The sequence below is a fragment of the Schistocerca cancellata genome, chromosome 5, assembly GCF_023864275.1.
Source record: "Schistocerca cancellata isolate TAMUIC-IGC-003103 chromosome 5, iqSchCanc2.1, whole genome shotgun sequence".
Taxonomy (NCBI): domain Eukaryota; kingdom Metazoa; phylum Arthropoda; class Insecta; order Orthoptera; family Acrididae; genus Schistocerca; species Schistocerca cancellata.
In genome coordinates, this window is record NC_064630.1 from 128,701,356 (window position 1) to 128,716,973 (window position 15,618).

At 41.4% G+C, this 15,618-nt stretch overlaps 1 protein-coding gene across 1 annotated transcript in view; it reads right to left on the bottom strand.

Moving 5' to 3' along the window:
• Positions 1–7,605, bottom strand: part of LOC126188395 (odorant receptor Or2-like) — a 60,467-nt gene extending 52,862 nt beyond the window's left edge. The window contains exons 1-2 of the mRNA XM_049929996.1: positions 7,518–7,605; positions 6,168–6,508 (exon numbers count right to left, since the gene is read on the bottom strand). Coding sequence (XP_049785953.1) covers positions 6,168–6,508; positions 7,518–7,605 — 429 coding nt within the window. The remainder of the gene's footprint in view (positions 1–6,167; positions 6,509–7,517) is intronic.
• Positions 7,606–15,618: the final 8,013 nt, after the last annotated feature.

Below are 15,618 nucleotides of genomic sequence, written 5' to 3' on the forward strand. Positions count from 1 at the left end.
ACAAAACCGCTATCTACAATACCTTGTGAGAACCAGGCTGCTCCTTCCAACACGTGCTACAGTTTGACGTAACACGAGACAGTAACGGTTTTTTTTATGAAATTTGGCGTACTGTCAGTGGTCCCCTAAAACTTTTATTTTCAGGCCTACGCTCTTGACTATCTACCAAGTACTTTTTCATATTCTTCTAGTTGACAAACCCGGCACTGCCCGGGTATCCATTCAGCAATTTTCTATTAGAGTGAAGACAAAAAAAAAAAAAACAACTGTGTTTGTAATGCAATATCGAAAATTTTTTATTTCCAGTTTTGAAATTATGAAACAGTCGTACAAAGAAGTATATATCTTGTACAAATGTATAAGTATAGTATTCAAATTAAGAGACGTAGTATTCAACATACAAATTTTCTGTATGTTTATTTAACTCAGAATTTGATTATAAACAATATCTCTAGCTATATGTACATGAACCAGAACGCAATTTTGTAGATGCCTCCTTGAAACGCCTCTTTATAGCTATCTAACCGGCTATTGTTTCCGCCTTCAGCCGTTTGTGCTTCGCAGTTGGAACGAGTCAAAAGTGCTTTCAGGTGACAGGGATTTCCTTGACTCGACTGTACGAGTGTTTTAGCAGTAACGAATAAATGTATTGAAACTTTGTGCATGATGCTGAATTTGATCACGCAGCTCAGTGTTTATTACGTCATGTCTCTTTAACTATGTGTCATACAATAAGGTAAGTTTATATATGCATTTAGTAGCGTATATGGATACCGTCCGCGAAATTTATTGTGAATAGAGTTAGTATCACAGAAGTCATAAATTTAAAAGTCATCCATAACGCGACGTTTTTCACGCATCTCGTTGGTTATGACGTCGTTTCGCCTGAACTATGAGAGGCAAATGTTTTATGCACTCGTAGCGGTTGTTTCCTGACAGGAAGGTATATGTGTAGCAAGTTTGATTGAAATCAGCTCATTAGGTTAGGAGGAGATGTGGAACATACACATATACATACATACATATTTATACGAGGTATGAATTTTATCTACAGTTGGTATCATGTCAAGATCCTTTACCTATAAGTATTGTACATATGTGGATACTGTAAAATAATGTTAAATCATTGTTCAAACTCTGTATAGATATTTTTCATTAACACGAAGCTATTGGTAGTGTGCTTCGATAAACCAAAGACAAACACATAAGAGCTAGAAGAAAGAATAGTCACAGTCAAACGCCGGTGTGGCCATACAAGGTGGGACTTGACAAAACTGCTCGACGTTTAGCCCAGTACTGTACAGTGACAATAAGGTACGAAATACCGTCTATCATAAAAAGTGATAATATTCGGAACTACAGATATGATCTACATCTACATCTACATGATTACTCTGCAATTCACATTTAAATGCTTGGCAGAGGGTTCATCGAACCACAATCATACTTTCTCCCTACCATTCCACTTCCGAACATATTTTATTTTGATGATCATTCCTACCTATGTAGGTTGGGCTCAACAAAATATTTTCGCTTTCGGAAGAGGAAGTTGGTGACTGAAATTTCGTAAATAGATCTCGCCCTGACGAAAAACGTCTTTGCTTTAATGACTTCCATCCCAACTCGCGTATCATATCTGCCACACTCTCTCCCCTATTACGTGATAATACAAAACGAGCTGCCCTTTTTTGCACCCTTTCGATGTCCTCCGTCAATCCCACCTGGTAAGGATCCCACACCGCGCAGCAGTATTCTAACAGAGGACGAACGAGTGTAGTGTAAGCTGTCTCTTTAGTGGACTTGTTGCATCTTCTAAGTGTCCTGCCAATGAAACGCAACCTTTGACTCGCCTTCCCCACAATATTATCTATGTGGTCTTTCCAACTTAAGTTGTTCGTAATTTTTACACCCAGGTACTTAGTTGAATTGACAGCCTTGAGAATTGTACTATTTATCGAGTAATCGAATTTCAACGGATTTCTTTTGGAACTCATGTGGATCACCTCACACTTTTCGTTGTTTAACGTCAACTGCCACCTGCCACACCATACAGCAATCTTTTCTAAGTCGCTTTGCAACTCATACTGGTCTTCGGATGACCTTACTAGACGGTAAATTACAGCATCATCTGCGAACAACCTAAGAGAACTGCTCAGATGATCGCTGTAAATAAATCATCGAGAAGGTTAGTAAAGGAACTAGCAAATATGCCTCAGTTTATAAAAAGAGAAAGGAAAATTGATAATAGTATTGGTTAAAAACAGTCTTGGTTGCAATTTTAGTTTTTTTTATTGTTCAACAACGCGTTTCGCCTTATTTAGGCATCTTCAGGATGTCGAAATAGAAAAAAGAGAACAAATACATCTATTTAAGAATCGTGATCGGGTTGTGCAGACTTGGATAAGCTGTAAGGAGGTATAAACAGACCATCTATTGAAAATATAAACAGATCACCTATTGAAAGAGCATATACTTTAATTTGGTATTTCTTAAGAATCCTTTAGTCGGTGTAGCCAAAGGGCATCGTCGAATATATCAGGCCAACATCGCCTTCGTTAAACTCAGTAAAAACTAGAAATATAAAACAGTAAAATCATTGCCTTTTCTAGATGGACGCGAGAGGCACCCAGATCTGCATAACGCGTTCCCGTTCACAGGAGCGAGTAACAGAGTAAGATGGGGGCTCAGGTAGTAAGCATAATGTGCCACAGCGTCGTGTGCCGGTACTGAAGAATCACCTCGAGAGGCGGCGCTGCGAAGGAGCAACGATTAAAAATGAGAGATCGTCAACTGGATATACATACCCACTAAAACTTTATAAATGTAATGCACATAAAACAGTGATAAGATGGAATTACGTGCGCTTAAGTTATCCTAAGATTTTGACGAAGTAAAATATAAATCAGAAAACAAGGTGTATAATACAACACACAGATGTAGTACATAAACAGATTTTTCGTATCATATACCACTAGAACGACAACATTAAAAACACAGGACCGTAATTTCAAATAAAGAGGCCGCCCATTTAACACTCAGTACTGCGCCATTCGGAGCTAGAACGTCTAGCAAGAAAACTATTTTATAAAATACAAGTAAAATTATTAGGCTTAAAAATATACACACCAACGCGGAAGACAGACGTTATGCGGGTAAGCTTTCCCCCCACCCCCTCCCCAATTTTTTTATATCTACATTGAAATGTGTAAAATGAGTCATCATTTAAAGCGAAAAACTCGCAATTATCCTATTTGAGTCAAAAAAACCCTAATGGCTTTGCTAAGAAGACGACATAAGACTAGAGAGGAATAGGGCTCATATTGATAATGCATAGTCTCGACAAAGTCTGATAAATTTTCCACTCCGGTGAGATGAATAGGGAAAAGCGTCGTTCAAACATTTCAAAACACCTACATTTTTTTTTCGGGAAAGTATGTTCGTACAAACACAGGAAATAATATTTAGAGGGAACACACATAGTGCTTGTGCGCTGCATTCTTTGTGTTTTGATTGCTTCCTCTGACATACCTCAGATAATAATTTTTTTCTCCTTTACTAAATCTTTTTCACTGTTAAAATAGATTCTTTAAAGACAATTGTTTCATTCATTTATATAGAAACTCACACATTGCATGCTTTCTCTTTTCTACTTGTTGCGACCTTACTTTTTGATTCAAGATATGTGGTCTGTTTTGAGGAAAAATACTCATAGGCAAAATATCCAATCTTCTCAATGTGCCACGAAAACAAAGCAAGCAATTAACGTCCTGCAGATTAAAACTGTCCGCCGGAACGGGACTTGAACTCCAGCACACAACTTTAATCTTCCAGAAAGTTTCAGATAGGCGTACACTTCACTTCAGATCGAAATATTAACTCTGTAAATAAAATACAAATTAAGAAGACACGAAAGCTCAAAATCCAATACCATAACATATGTGAGGTAACTTCGCAGAGATGCCTCTGCGCTGCAGCGAATGTCAACGTCAACACTTTCCTCCAGAGAAACCTTGACATTTGCATTCTGTTCAGCCACCCCACGTTCCGTGCTGTTCTGCTGACGGGGTCTGCTTGAATGGCTCCATTCGATGTGCATTGTGCGATGTTATGACATTCCGTTCCGAGACGTCTATTGTAAACGGTCTCTACTGACAAGTGGACTGTGTCGCGTATGTCTGTTGTGGTTGTTATTGGAATGAAAATTGTTGCCTGACGCAGCTCTCTTTTTCCCTCTTGAAGGATTAAATGCTGTGAACATAATTTTCGATTTAGACTCTACTGAAATCTGACTACATTTAGAAGTCTTCCGTAACTTTCAGGGATGCTTCCGAGTATTCTAGAAATTATAGAAACATTTCTTAATATTGTGGATTCAGGAATGCAATGTTTTGTGGTCCCGAACGTTCGTGAATTATGTCCTATTTTCTAAAACGTGTAAACTCGTTACCGTGTTGTAGAACAACCGATCTGTGGGAAAATGTAAGACAGAAGTCAGCCCGATTATGTCATCAGCCCGATTATGTCATTTTTAAACAACAAAACAGAAAATTCCAAGTCAGAAGATGATAAAAAGAAGAATGCTGTATTCTATGCTTTGCAGTCTATGATTCCATGTAAATCGAGGTTTGGCTCGATTTCGTTAGTAAAAAGTAAAAACTGAAAGTGAAAACTGTAATCATGATATTTTGTGATTTTCAGCTTTCACTGCCTGAACGTAGGAGTGAAAGCGATCTTTAGCGAAAGCACAGAAAGACATGGTGACACGAAGAAGTGGAACAGATGTAAGAGATAGATCACTCACTTCGGACCTGGAACATCGTCACTGAATCAGAGCTTTTCTGTTATAAAGCTTAAAATTTACAACATATCTTTTCCAGTATTGAAGGATAATACACTAGAATACAGTCTCTTGCTTCTCACAAAATCCAGAGTAGATACTTCACAAAATTTTCTGAATCAATAATACAGGGTGGTGAACGAAAAAACGACATTGGCTACAGAGTATTCGCCAGTTACGCATGATTTGTTGCCTACTGCGAGCATATACAATAACAAATAGATAAACATGCAGTAATTATATAATAAAAAGTAATGACAATACGAAACTTCGTCGCAATAGCTTCGAAACAATAGATGACAATTGACGGCTATTCGTGCTCCACAGTTACCGCTTCGTCTCGGATTCACAGATTACGAGAAAGCCTGCGATTCCGTTTCAAAATAATCGAACAGCTTATCACAAACAGCCCTTTGGTTGGGCTTAATGTATTGACGAATAAATTCGACGCTGATAGAGCTTCTATCCAGAAAGTAAGAATTTCCAAACTGAAAGAGGAGTCTGGCAAGGTTTATCGCTGCCTTTTCTTTTTTTCTTCTTTTTTGCGTAACAGTTTTCAAAACATCTGATGATGAAAAAGTTAGTTTAATGTACCGAAGCACAAGTAAAATTTTGATATCCATTTGCTTAAATTATTATCTATGCCATTTTTTCTCCAGCTCTACGCAGTGAATGTTGAAATGGTTGATGCTTTCGTGGCCGCTTTTTCATTTCTTGTATATTGGCTTTCTTCCTGAGTACTTCAACCGATGGTGGTTTTTTTTTTTTTTTTTAATGCCTCGAGTTGCAGCGATGGATGGCTGTTGTACATGTTAAGCCATCTTGATGACAAAACGTAAGGTAATAATTAAAAACTCCGGCTAACAGCTGCACGTCGAAATGAGACATGTCAGGCTAACTTTTATCACAAGCTTAACAATGTGATAACATGATTTAGCTTTCAATACCTTTTGCCGCCAAGTTATATTTTATACGTGCGTCTCCGTTTAGTGTTCAGGTACTGTATTAATATCATTCTGTTAGAATAGCCCATATTTATTTGATTGGAACTGCATAATGTGTGTACTAGGATCTCCTCCTTTCAGTTAGTTTCGGCTGTTCCTTATGAGTAGTATTTTGGCTCTTAGGGCTAATCTATAAACAAAAATTATACATTTGGAATATTTTTAATCTTTTAAAAGCTTTCTTTTTGGATCAAGAGCAACAGCGGATCCAGCTTTGGACCCTGCGAAGCAGCACGAATTTCGTTACGCATTTTCCCTAAGACTTGAATTAATTTGGGGAGGTGGAGAGGGGATATAGGAGAACAAAATATAGATTTTGCCTGTACCTGCATGCATCTGTTCAGCTCGTTGATGAGGTGTTCCGCAGACCGTCGCATCGTGAGGACGACAAGCAGCTTGAAGATGGCCATGGTATAGGTGAAGGTGACGCAGGCGTTGGTGGTGACGCTGAGGATGTCCCCCCAGAAGTGCAGCATGGCGGACACCTGACTGCCCACGAACGCCAGCAGCAGCAGGACGACACCGGCAGAGTAGGCGTCGTACAGCAGCGACGACGCAGACGTGGACGGCCCGCGTTGCGGCGCCCATGCGCCAGCTGCGCGCAGCAGGCCCAGCTGAAGACGCAGATCCGTGCGTGGAGCACCTCGAGGGCCGGAATTGTCCGCACCTAGGCGGGTACGTCACTCATTGGTAACATCAGACGCTGAAGGTACGAAGCATATCCTTATGTGAAATTGTACACTACTAGCCATTAAAATTGCTAAACCAAGAAGAAATGCAGATGATAAACGGTTATTCATTGGGCAAATATACCAGAACTGACATGTGACTACATTTTCACGCAATTTGGGCGCATAGATCCTAAGAAATCAGTACCCAGAACAACCACCTCAGGCCGTAATAACGGCCTTGATACACCTGGGTATTGAGTCAGAGCTTGGATGGCGTGTACAGGTACAGCTGCCCATGCAGCTTCAACACGATACCACAGTTCATCAAGAGTAGTGACTGGCGTATTGTGACGAGCCAGTTGCTCGGCCACCATTGACCAGACGTTTTCAATTGGTGAGAGATCTGGAGAATGTGCTGGCCAGGGCAGGAGTCGAACATTTTCTTTAGCCAGAAAGGCCAGTACAGGACCTTCAACATGCGGTCGTGCATTATTCTGCTGAAATGTCGGTTTCGCAGGGATGGAGTGAAGGTTAGAGCCACGGGTCGTAACACATCTGAAATGTAACGTCCACTGTTCAAAGTGCCGTCAATGCGAACAAGAGGTGACCGGTGACCGAGGCTTCTAACCAGCACTGTACATGGCTGCTCTGGTTTGGGTTTACCCTGACCAGAGGTGGATCATCATCAGGGATCCCCGATCTTCTGATCTCCTTTCAAGTCCAACCCATGCATCCACTACCCAACTCGACCACAATGAAGGGAACCAGCTCGGAAAAACTACCACCTTTGTGGGGGAATGGACCTTCCATTTGAAGAGCGCCTTTAGCCATCCTTTTGGGTGCCCACGGGGAACCACGTGGAGGCTGCGCATCCACATCCACATATAGCATGATGTAGCACCTGTAGCCTCCAGCCTGGCGAGGCCCACATGCTGTCGATCACCAGTTTCCCAGGATCTCGGCTAATTGCTGTCCATGTACTGGTATTTTTACCCTCCGACATACCCTTCTCGCCACTGGTGTCCCAGGAGCAATGTAGAGGCATCATCGGTGGTTCTGAGAGACAGCTCGTCACCCCTCCACACTCAGCCATGGTTCCTCCAAGTGCGTGAGATTTCAGGGCTGTTTCGGAATCATGGGTCGAGGAAAATATTGTGTTTTCCAGTTGGTATTGGTTCCTGTACGTGGTCGCAATTGTTTCTTAATATTTACTATAGGGTAGAGTCACGGGTCGTAACACATCTGAAATGTAACGTCCACTGTTCAAAGTGCCGTCAATGCGAACAAGAGGCACCGGTGACCGAGGCGTGTAACCAATGGCACCCTGTACCATCACGCCGGGTGATACACCAGTATGGCGATGACGAATACACGCTTCCCAATGTGCGTTCACCGCGATGTCGCCAAACACGGATGCGACCATCATGATGCTGTAAACAGATCCTGGATTCATCCGAAAAAATAACGTTTTGCCATTCGTGCACCCAGGTTCGTCTTTGAGGACACGATCGCAGGCGCTCCTGCCTGTGATGCAGCGTCAAGGGTAACCGCAGGCATGGTCTCCGAGCTGATAGTCCATGCTGCTGCCAACGTCGTCGAACTGTTCGTTCAGATGGTTGCTGTCTTGCAAACGTCCCCATCTGTTAACTCAGGGATCGAGACGTGGCTGCACGATCCGTTACAGCCATGCGGATAAGATGCCTGTCATCTCGACTGCTAGTGATACGAGGCCGTTGGGATCCAGCACGGCGTTCCGTATTACCCTCCTGAATCCACTGATTCTATATTCTGCTAACAGTCATTGGATCTCGATCAACGCGAGCAGCAATGTCGCGATACGATAACCCGCAATCGCAATAGGCTACAATCCGACCTTTATCAAACTCGGAAACGTGATGGTACGCATTTCTCCTCCTTACATGAGGCATCACAACAACGTTTCACCAGCCAACGCCGGTCAACTGCTGTTTGTGTATGAGAAATCGGTTGTAAACTTTCCTCATGTCAACATGTTGCAGGTGTCGCCACCGGGGCCAACCTTGTGTGAATGCTCTGTAAAGCATTTGAATATCACAGCATTTTCTTCCTGTCGGTTAAATTTCGCGTCTGTAGCACGTCATCATCGTGGTGTAGCAAATGTAATGGGCGGTAGTGTATTTTCGTGGATGCTGTAACTAACGTAGCAATTTCTTTTTCTTATTTTATGTTGCTCGTAGGTCGACTACTATCAGTGTTTAATTTATAAGTCGCCGGACAAAATACAGTATGTGATCAAAAGCATTCGGACATCCCAAAAACCATACTTTTTTCATATTAGGTGCATTGTGCTGCCACCTGCTGCCAGATACTCCATATCAGCGACTAGAGGGAGCAGAATGGGGCGCTCCGCGGAACTCAGACTTCGAACGTGGTCAGGCGATTGGGTGCCACTTGTGCCATACGTCTGTACGCCAGACTTCCACGCTCCTAAGCATCCCTAGGTCCTCTGTTTCCGATGTGATATTGAAGTGGAACCATGATGAGACACGTACAGCACAAAAGCGTCCAGGCCGACCTCTTCTATTGACTGACAGAGACCGCCCAAAGTTGAAGAGGGTCGTAATGTGTATAGGATGTGTACAGGATTCCACCATTACCGATGGAGGGCGCCACGAACCTGTAAGTCATTTTCAGCCAGGTGTCCGGATACTTTTGATCACATAGTGTAGTATCACCTCCTTAAAAGAGCACACTGGTAATTTCGGAACTGATTCCATACGACGATCATGTGACACTCCACCGGTGAGTCACGAACTTGAAGTGGTGTGTATGTGCCCGCCAGTGTTACAGAATCAACGCAGATGACTTGGAAGAAAGTAGTCATCGCGTTAGGACGTTCCCAAGACCACATCATGAATGAACCTGCTGGATTTATCGGTGTAGCAACGCGGACTATCGAATGATTCTACAAAGAATAGTATATTACTGGCACTCATGTAAAATGGAATAATAACAGTGATAGTTAACATCAGCAAATCCACGGGGACTGAGACCAGTTTCACGCCTACTCAATGATGATTGGTTTCTACGTCGACACGAATCGCTGTCAACATCGCAAAAAGAGCTGCGTGCAATGGACATCTGGAGGCGGGTACCGCGCAAAATGCCATTCCTCTCGGTGCCACATGAAGCTGCACGTCTTTAACGGGACAAACCACGGGGAAACTGGAGAACAGCTGCCTGCAGTTAGCTTGAAGGACTCGCAATTTTACTTCTTTCCAATTGATGCAAAATGTCGGGTGCAGCGACGGCCTACTGTAGATTCGACGTTCGTCCCGCAGTCTGTCGAACTCGTGATTGGGTGTCACTTGTGTCATACGTCTGTACGCGTGATTTCCACACTCCTGACATCCCTAGGTCCACTGTTTCCTACGTGATAGTGAAGTGAAAACGTGAGGGACACTTACAGCACAAAAGCGTACAGGCCGACCACGTCTGTGTTTGATGTGCCTACAGACACTTTCTTAATAACTGATTGAGGCTATTATAAAGGTTGTAAGCTGAGTTTTACGGATTAGTGTGATGTCTCCTGCGGTTAATTACATTTATCTGTGTGCTTACAATTCTGGTTTCAAACTTAATCAACAGTTATCCAGTGCTGCAACATAGGAAGCCTTGTAAAACTGAGACGTATGCGTTGTTACAACAGGCTGTGTGTATGTGTGTATGTGTGTGTGTGTGTGTGAAGTGTTTCCTTCACATCTTCTCATCGATATACAAGACATTCGATCCGTTGGGCACTCTTTCGGATGGTTTTATGCTGCCGTATATCTTTCCCTTTCTTCCTCCCCGCTACTACACCCAACACCCACAGTAAGCTCCCTTGTACATACCAGTTTCTCTGTAGTGCTTTCTCCAGCGCCATGTTAACTATACCTCAATCCGCATAAAAAATACAATGAACATAAACATAAAACGAAAACGGAGAGGCTGACATCAACCTGAAACGGAGATTGTGAAATTTTATACTTGCGGAGCACTGAAGTGGAAAGTATATGCTCTTTCGACATAAATTGTTTTACAAGAAGAACGCCATCTTGGAAGCTGAATTTAGAAAATACAATTTCTTTACAATCAGAACGTTACAGTCGGTTCACCTTCAAGTACTTGATAAAACAAAAATAGGAAAGACTGGCGAGAGTAAGTCAGTTCTTAGAACAAGGTGGGTGGACTCCGGAGAAATACACAGATTACATAAAATATCGACGTTTTCTGTATTTCGTCTGAAAGACACGGCACTTTCAGTGAACAAAGAAAAGAAAATAAAGAAAAGGAAGAAGAAAAAGCTGCGCTGTATCAATTGAAATTTCTCTAAGATGAAGAGTAGATGCGTAAAAAGGTGACAGATTGAAAGCGACATTGACGCACACTGCACGATTTGTTCGTTTAGCTGAACTTTCCTGGAGGGAACTTCTGACAATCGAGCCACAAAATTTAGAGAAAAAGATATTAATAGTTATTTAACAAACGTGAAGTACTCTTCAGAAGATGTGGTAATTCGACATAATTTCTTGAGAAGCTCGAATGCTGTGTCAGAGCAACAAAGTTGGATATCACCAGAGAATATCGTAAGCTTCTTCAGAGAGCCCAGAAAGTTTGCACAGGCGTTTCCGAGAATCAGAAGCACAAGTTGGACTTTTTGTGAGTAGGAATACAGGATGATTTTTCAGAGAGAGTGATAGATTGTCCTCAGTAACTGTTCTACCAGAGAAACCCTAAACTAAGATAGAAACATTGCGAAGTAGAAACGGAACAATCACAGGCAACGTTTCGACAAAACGAGCAAGAAATCAGTGCTACGCAACAGAAGCGACGAAAGTTGCAGTCCTGGTGTTAACAGTGAATACTTTGTTTTCTTTTATAACGAAACTCTCGCCTTGCAAACAAACCATTTATTTTATTTCCTCCTTACCCGTTTCGGAATTTAGAAATTGTCAAAGAAACAGAACACTAGTGATGCAAAGTATCACATTTACCTTACTCTTGCTAAGAATAAGCGCACACTGTCTTTTGCTTTGAAAATGGCGAAACGCCAGAACGCATAAGGAATAAATAAGTATTTTGTGGCCAAGTCGAGAGTTCTGTTATGAGCGCAGAACGTGACCACCAGGTCTCATAAAGCTCTTATGCAGTATGTGTCCATTATTTTTCTTCGTTTGCCGCGCGGGATTAGCCGAACAGTCGAGGGCACTGCAGTCATGGACTGTGCGGCTGGTCCCGGCGGAGGTTCGAGTCCTCCCTCGGGCATGAGCGTGTGTGTTTGTCCTTAGGATAGTTTAGATTAAGTAGTGTGTAAGCTTAGGGACTGATGACCTTAGCAGTTAAGTCCCGTAAGATTTCACACAATTGAACAATTTTCTTCGTTTTTATGGTAGTCAGAACATTACTTCTTTTATTTTCTAACAACAAAAGATCCCATTTAATGGAACTGATGTTTCGTCAGAAAATATTAGTTACTCTCATGTCAGGGAACTCCTTCCCTTCCTACTATCTACCGCGAGGACATTAACCTGAAGACTATTTCAGCTTCACAACTGTGTCATTCTTGTTACGCTACCCATACTGTTTAAGTGGACATGTTATTGCCAATTTAAACTAATGGAGGAAGTGCGACTGCCTGTGGACTACGGCTGGTTCTAAGCTGCAGCTCTGAGGAGACGATATGCTGGAAATCTCTACGTTACAAATGTGCACACTGCGAATGCTGCCATCGTACCACGGTGTCCAATGAAACTTGGAAGTTGTGGGAGTGGCTTTCGGTTCCGAACACTACTCAACACAGCACTACTTACGTTGTGTGTAGTTTCTGTCATGTAGGTATCTAGCGCCGTCAGGTGTACAACTAATCACAACATGCGAGCTTAGGAGGTGCTTAGGAGCTTATACGCCAACGATTCAGGTTCCGAGACATCTGTGATATCAATTTGTATTCTTTTGCTTCATTTCATGTCTTATCCAATAAGCAATTGCAACCACACCCTTATCATTGCACCAGGTGTTTAATAAAACTAAAAAAAAATCCCTGTTACGTCTGGAGTAAAGCAATGTATCACAAAAACGTGTCCACTAAAGATCCGAATTAGAACTGGGCCAATGAAAGGAAGATCATGTGTACTGAAGTGTCGATATCTAGTGCGGTGGACGAACGTTGACTTCATTGTCGGTGACATGGGGAGAGTATGGTCCCGCAAGTACCGATGAAAGTCACTCTGGTACGTAAAGCAATGTTTTCCAACGAATGTTCTGCCTGTCATAAGCATCAGACAATATTTAAGGAGAAACGTGTCGCTTCTCCGCGATAATTTGCGGGAAAGTATGTAGAGCATGCTTGAAACTAGTTTTAAAACTTGTTTAAGATAACTTTTAAAAGCTAATAATACAATTCGTTTCATAAGGCATGCTGATCTCTGAAGATATAAATCTCTTACTTTACACATTTTTGTAGGCCAATTGTTATTAGTAGAAATGTTAGTGTACAAACCACAAGCAATTGATACGTACGTGTCTCGTTACATTGTGTCAATATTGCTTCAGAAAATTCATGTGTGTGACACATCATCTCGAGGATTTTCAGGCAGTCTTGGATCAAAAATAAAAATATCATTGGCTGAATAAAATTAATTTATTAAGCAGGAAAGTAGAAGACGTAAATTAAGTTGTGACAGGAAGATGAATCATTGCGCGATCAGAATAAATGTGCGAGGAGAGAGGTGCAATATGTAACGTTTCAATCATAGTTGAATACATGCAACTTAACTAGTTAAGTTTTATGTATTCAACTAACATAGAATTTGTAAATGAGGCAGGGTAGGAAGATTTCATTTTTACGTTTTGTCACCTGCGAACGTAGGAGAAGATTAGATGCTGAAGTAAAAGAAAACGGGGAAAGAATCAAACGTGACTTTCAAAGTAGCCAGCCAAGCTTTCCTTCCAGTTATTTGGAGAACTCAGCGTCAACGTGGAGAACACATAACAGAAGATGCAAATTAATTATTTTATATAAAGGGCAATACGATATATGATGGCCGAACCGTGGTAGACTTGATAAGAGAGGGTCCGAGCCATAAATACCTCTAACGAATCAAAAACCCCAAAATTGGAGAAGTTTTGCAGGAGCTCGAAACTGAGTACGAACGTCAATGCGAGATGCTTTTAACAGGTTCCACACAACGAAACTCCATCTCGAAATGTGGCAGAAAAACAAAGAGATTCTAACCATACGCAAAGTACATCAGCGGCATGACGCAATCAATACCCTTCTCTGCACAATAACAATGCAGATGTCACTGATGGTAGTACCACTAAAGCAGAGTTACTAAACGTGACATTCCGGAACTCTTCGCCTAAGACGACGAAGTATATATTCCAGAATTCGAATCGAGAACAACAGCCAACATGAGTAACATGGACGTAGAAATCCTCGGTCTAGCGAAGTTGCTTAAATCACTGAATGAAGGCAAGGGCTCCGGCGCAGGTTTTATACCTCTCAGGCTTCTTTCAGAGTGTGCTGATGTAATAGCTCCATACTTAGTAACCACACACAAGCGCTCGCTCGTCGAAATATCCATAACTAAAGACTAGAAATTAGAACATGATACTCCAACACCCAAGAAAGGTAATGGGAGTAATCTGCTGAGTTACAGGCCCACATCGCTAACGTCGATTTGCAGCAGGATTTTGATACATATACTGTGTCCGAACATCATGAATCACCTGAAAAAATGATTTATTGACAAATAGCCACCACGTAATCAAAAATTTCGTTCTTTTGGAACACAATTAGCTCTTTATTCACACGAAGTAATGAGTACTAACGTCACCGTATGTCAAATTGACTCTATATTTCAAATTAACCCCATATTTTCAGATTTCCAGAAGACTTTTGACACCGTTTCTCACGAATCATATCTAATCATATTGCGTTTTATGGAGTGTCGCCTCAGTTGTGTGATTGGATTTGGAATTCCTATCAGAAAGACCACAGTTCGCAGTAACTGACGGAAAGTCATCGAGTAAAATAGAAATAATATCTCACGTTTCCCAAGAAAGTGTTACAGGTCCTCTGCTCTTCCTGACCTACATAAACGACAAAGTAGACGATATGAGAAGTCCTATCAGATTTTTTGTAGATGAACCTGTCATTTACCGCTTCTTAAAGTCATCAGATAATCAAAGCCATTAGCAAATTGACTTATACAAGATATCTGCATGGTGCGAAAAGTGGCAATTGTTCCTAAATAATAAAAAGTGTGTGATCATCCACATGAGTACTAAAAGAAATCCACTAAATTTCTGCTATTTGATTAACCATACAAATCTAAAGGATGTATATTCAACTTAATACTTAGGGATTACAATTACTTAAACTGCAACTGTCAGATAGTTAATGTTGTGGGGAAAGCAAACCAATGACTGCGGATTATTGGTAGAACGTTCAGAAAGTGCAACGTCTTTACTGAAGACACTGGTTACCGCCCTCTTCTGGAGTATTTCTGTGTGCTGTGGGATCCGTATCGGATGAGACTGACGCAGAACATCGAAAATGTTCAAAGACGGGCAGCTAGTTTTGTACTAAACCGAAATAGGATAGAGAGTACAATGGACATAATACATGAATTAGGGTGTCAATCACTAAAACAAAGGAGATTTTCGTTGCGGCAGATCTTGTCTTGAAATTTCAATCACCAAATTTCTCGTCCGTTAGCGTAACATAGGAAGAAAATATCATCATTATAGAATAGGAGAAATCAGAGTTCGCCTGGAAAGATTTAAATGCTCGTTTTTCCCGCGTGCGTTCGAGAGTGGAACGGCAGAGAAATAGCTTGAACGTGGCTCGATAAAGCCTCGGCCAGGCCCTTAATGTGAACTGCAAAGTAATCATATAGATTCAGATAAAGATGAAATAGGCACAAGTGTGAAGAATTTACCTAGTTATGCATAAGAAAATTCTACAAAATTATTGTTTTTAAGCGCATGATGTATGAAAAAGATAGAGCGTGTTTCTAGGCTACCGAAATGTACTTTCCGTCTAGACAGTAAAATAAATGAATTAGTGTTCATTACAAGT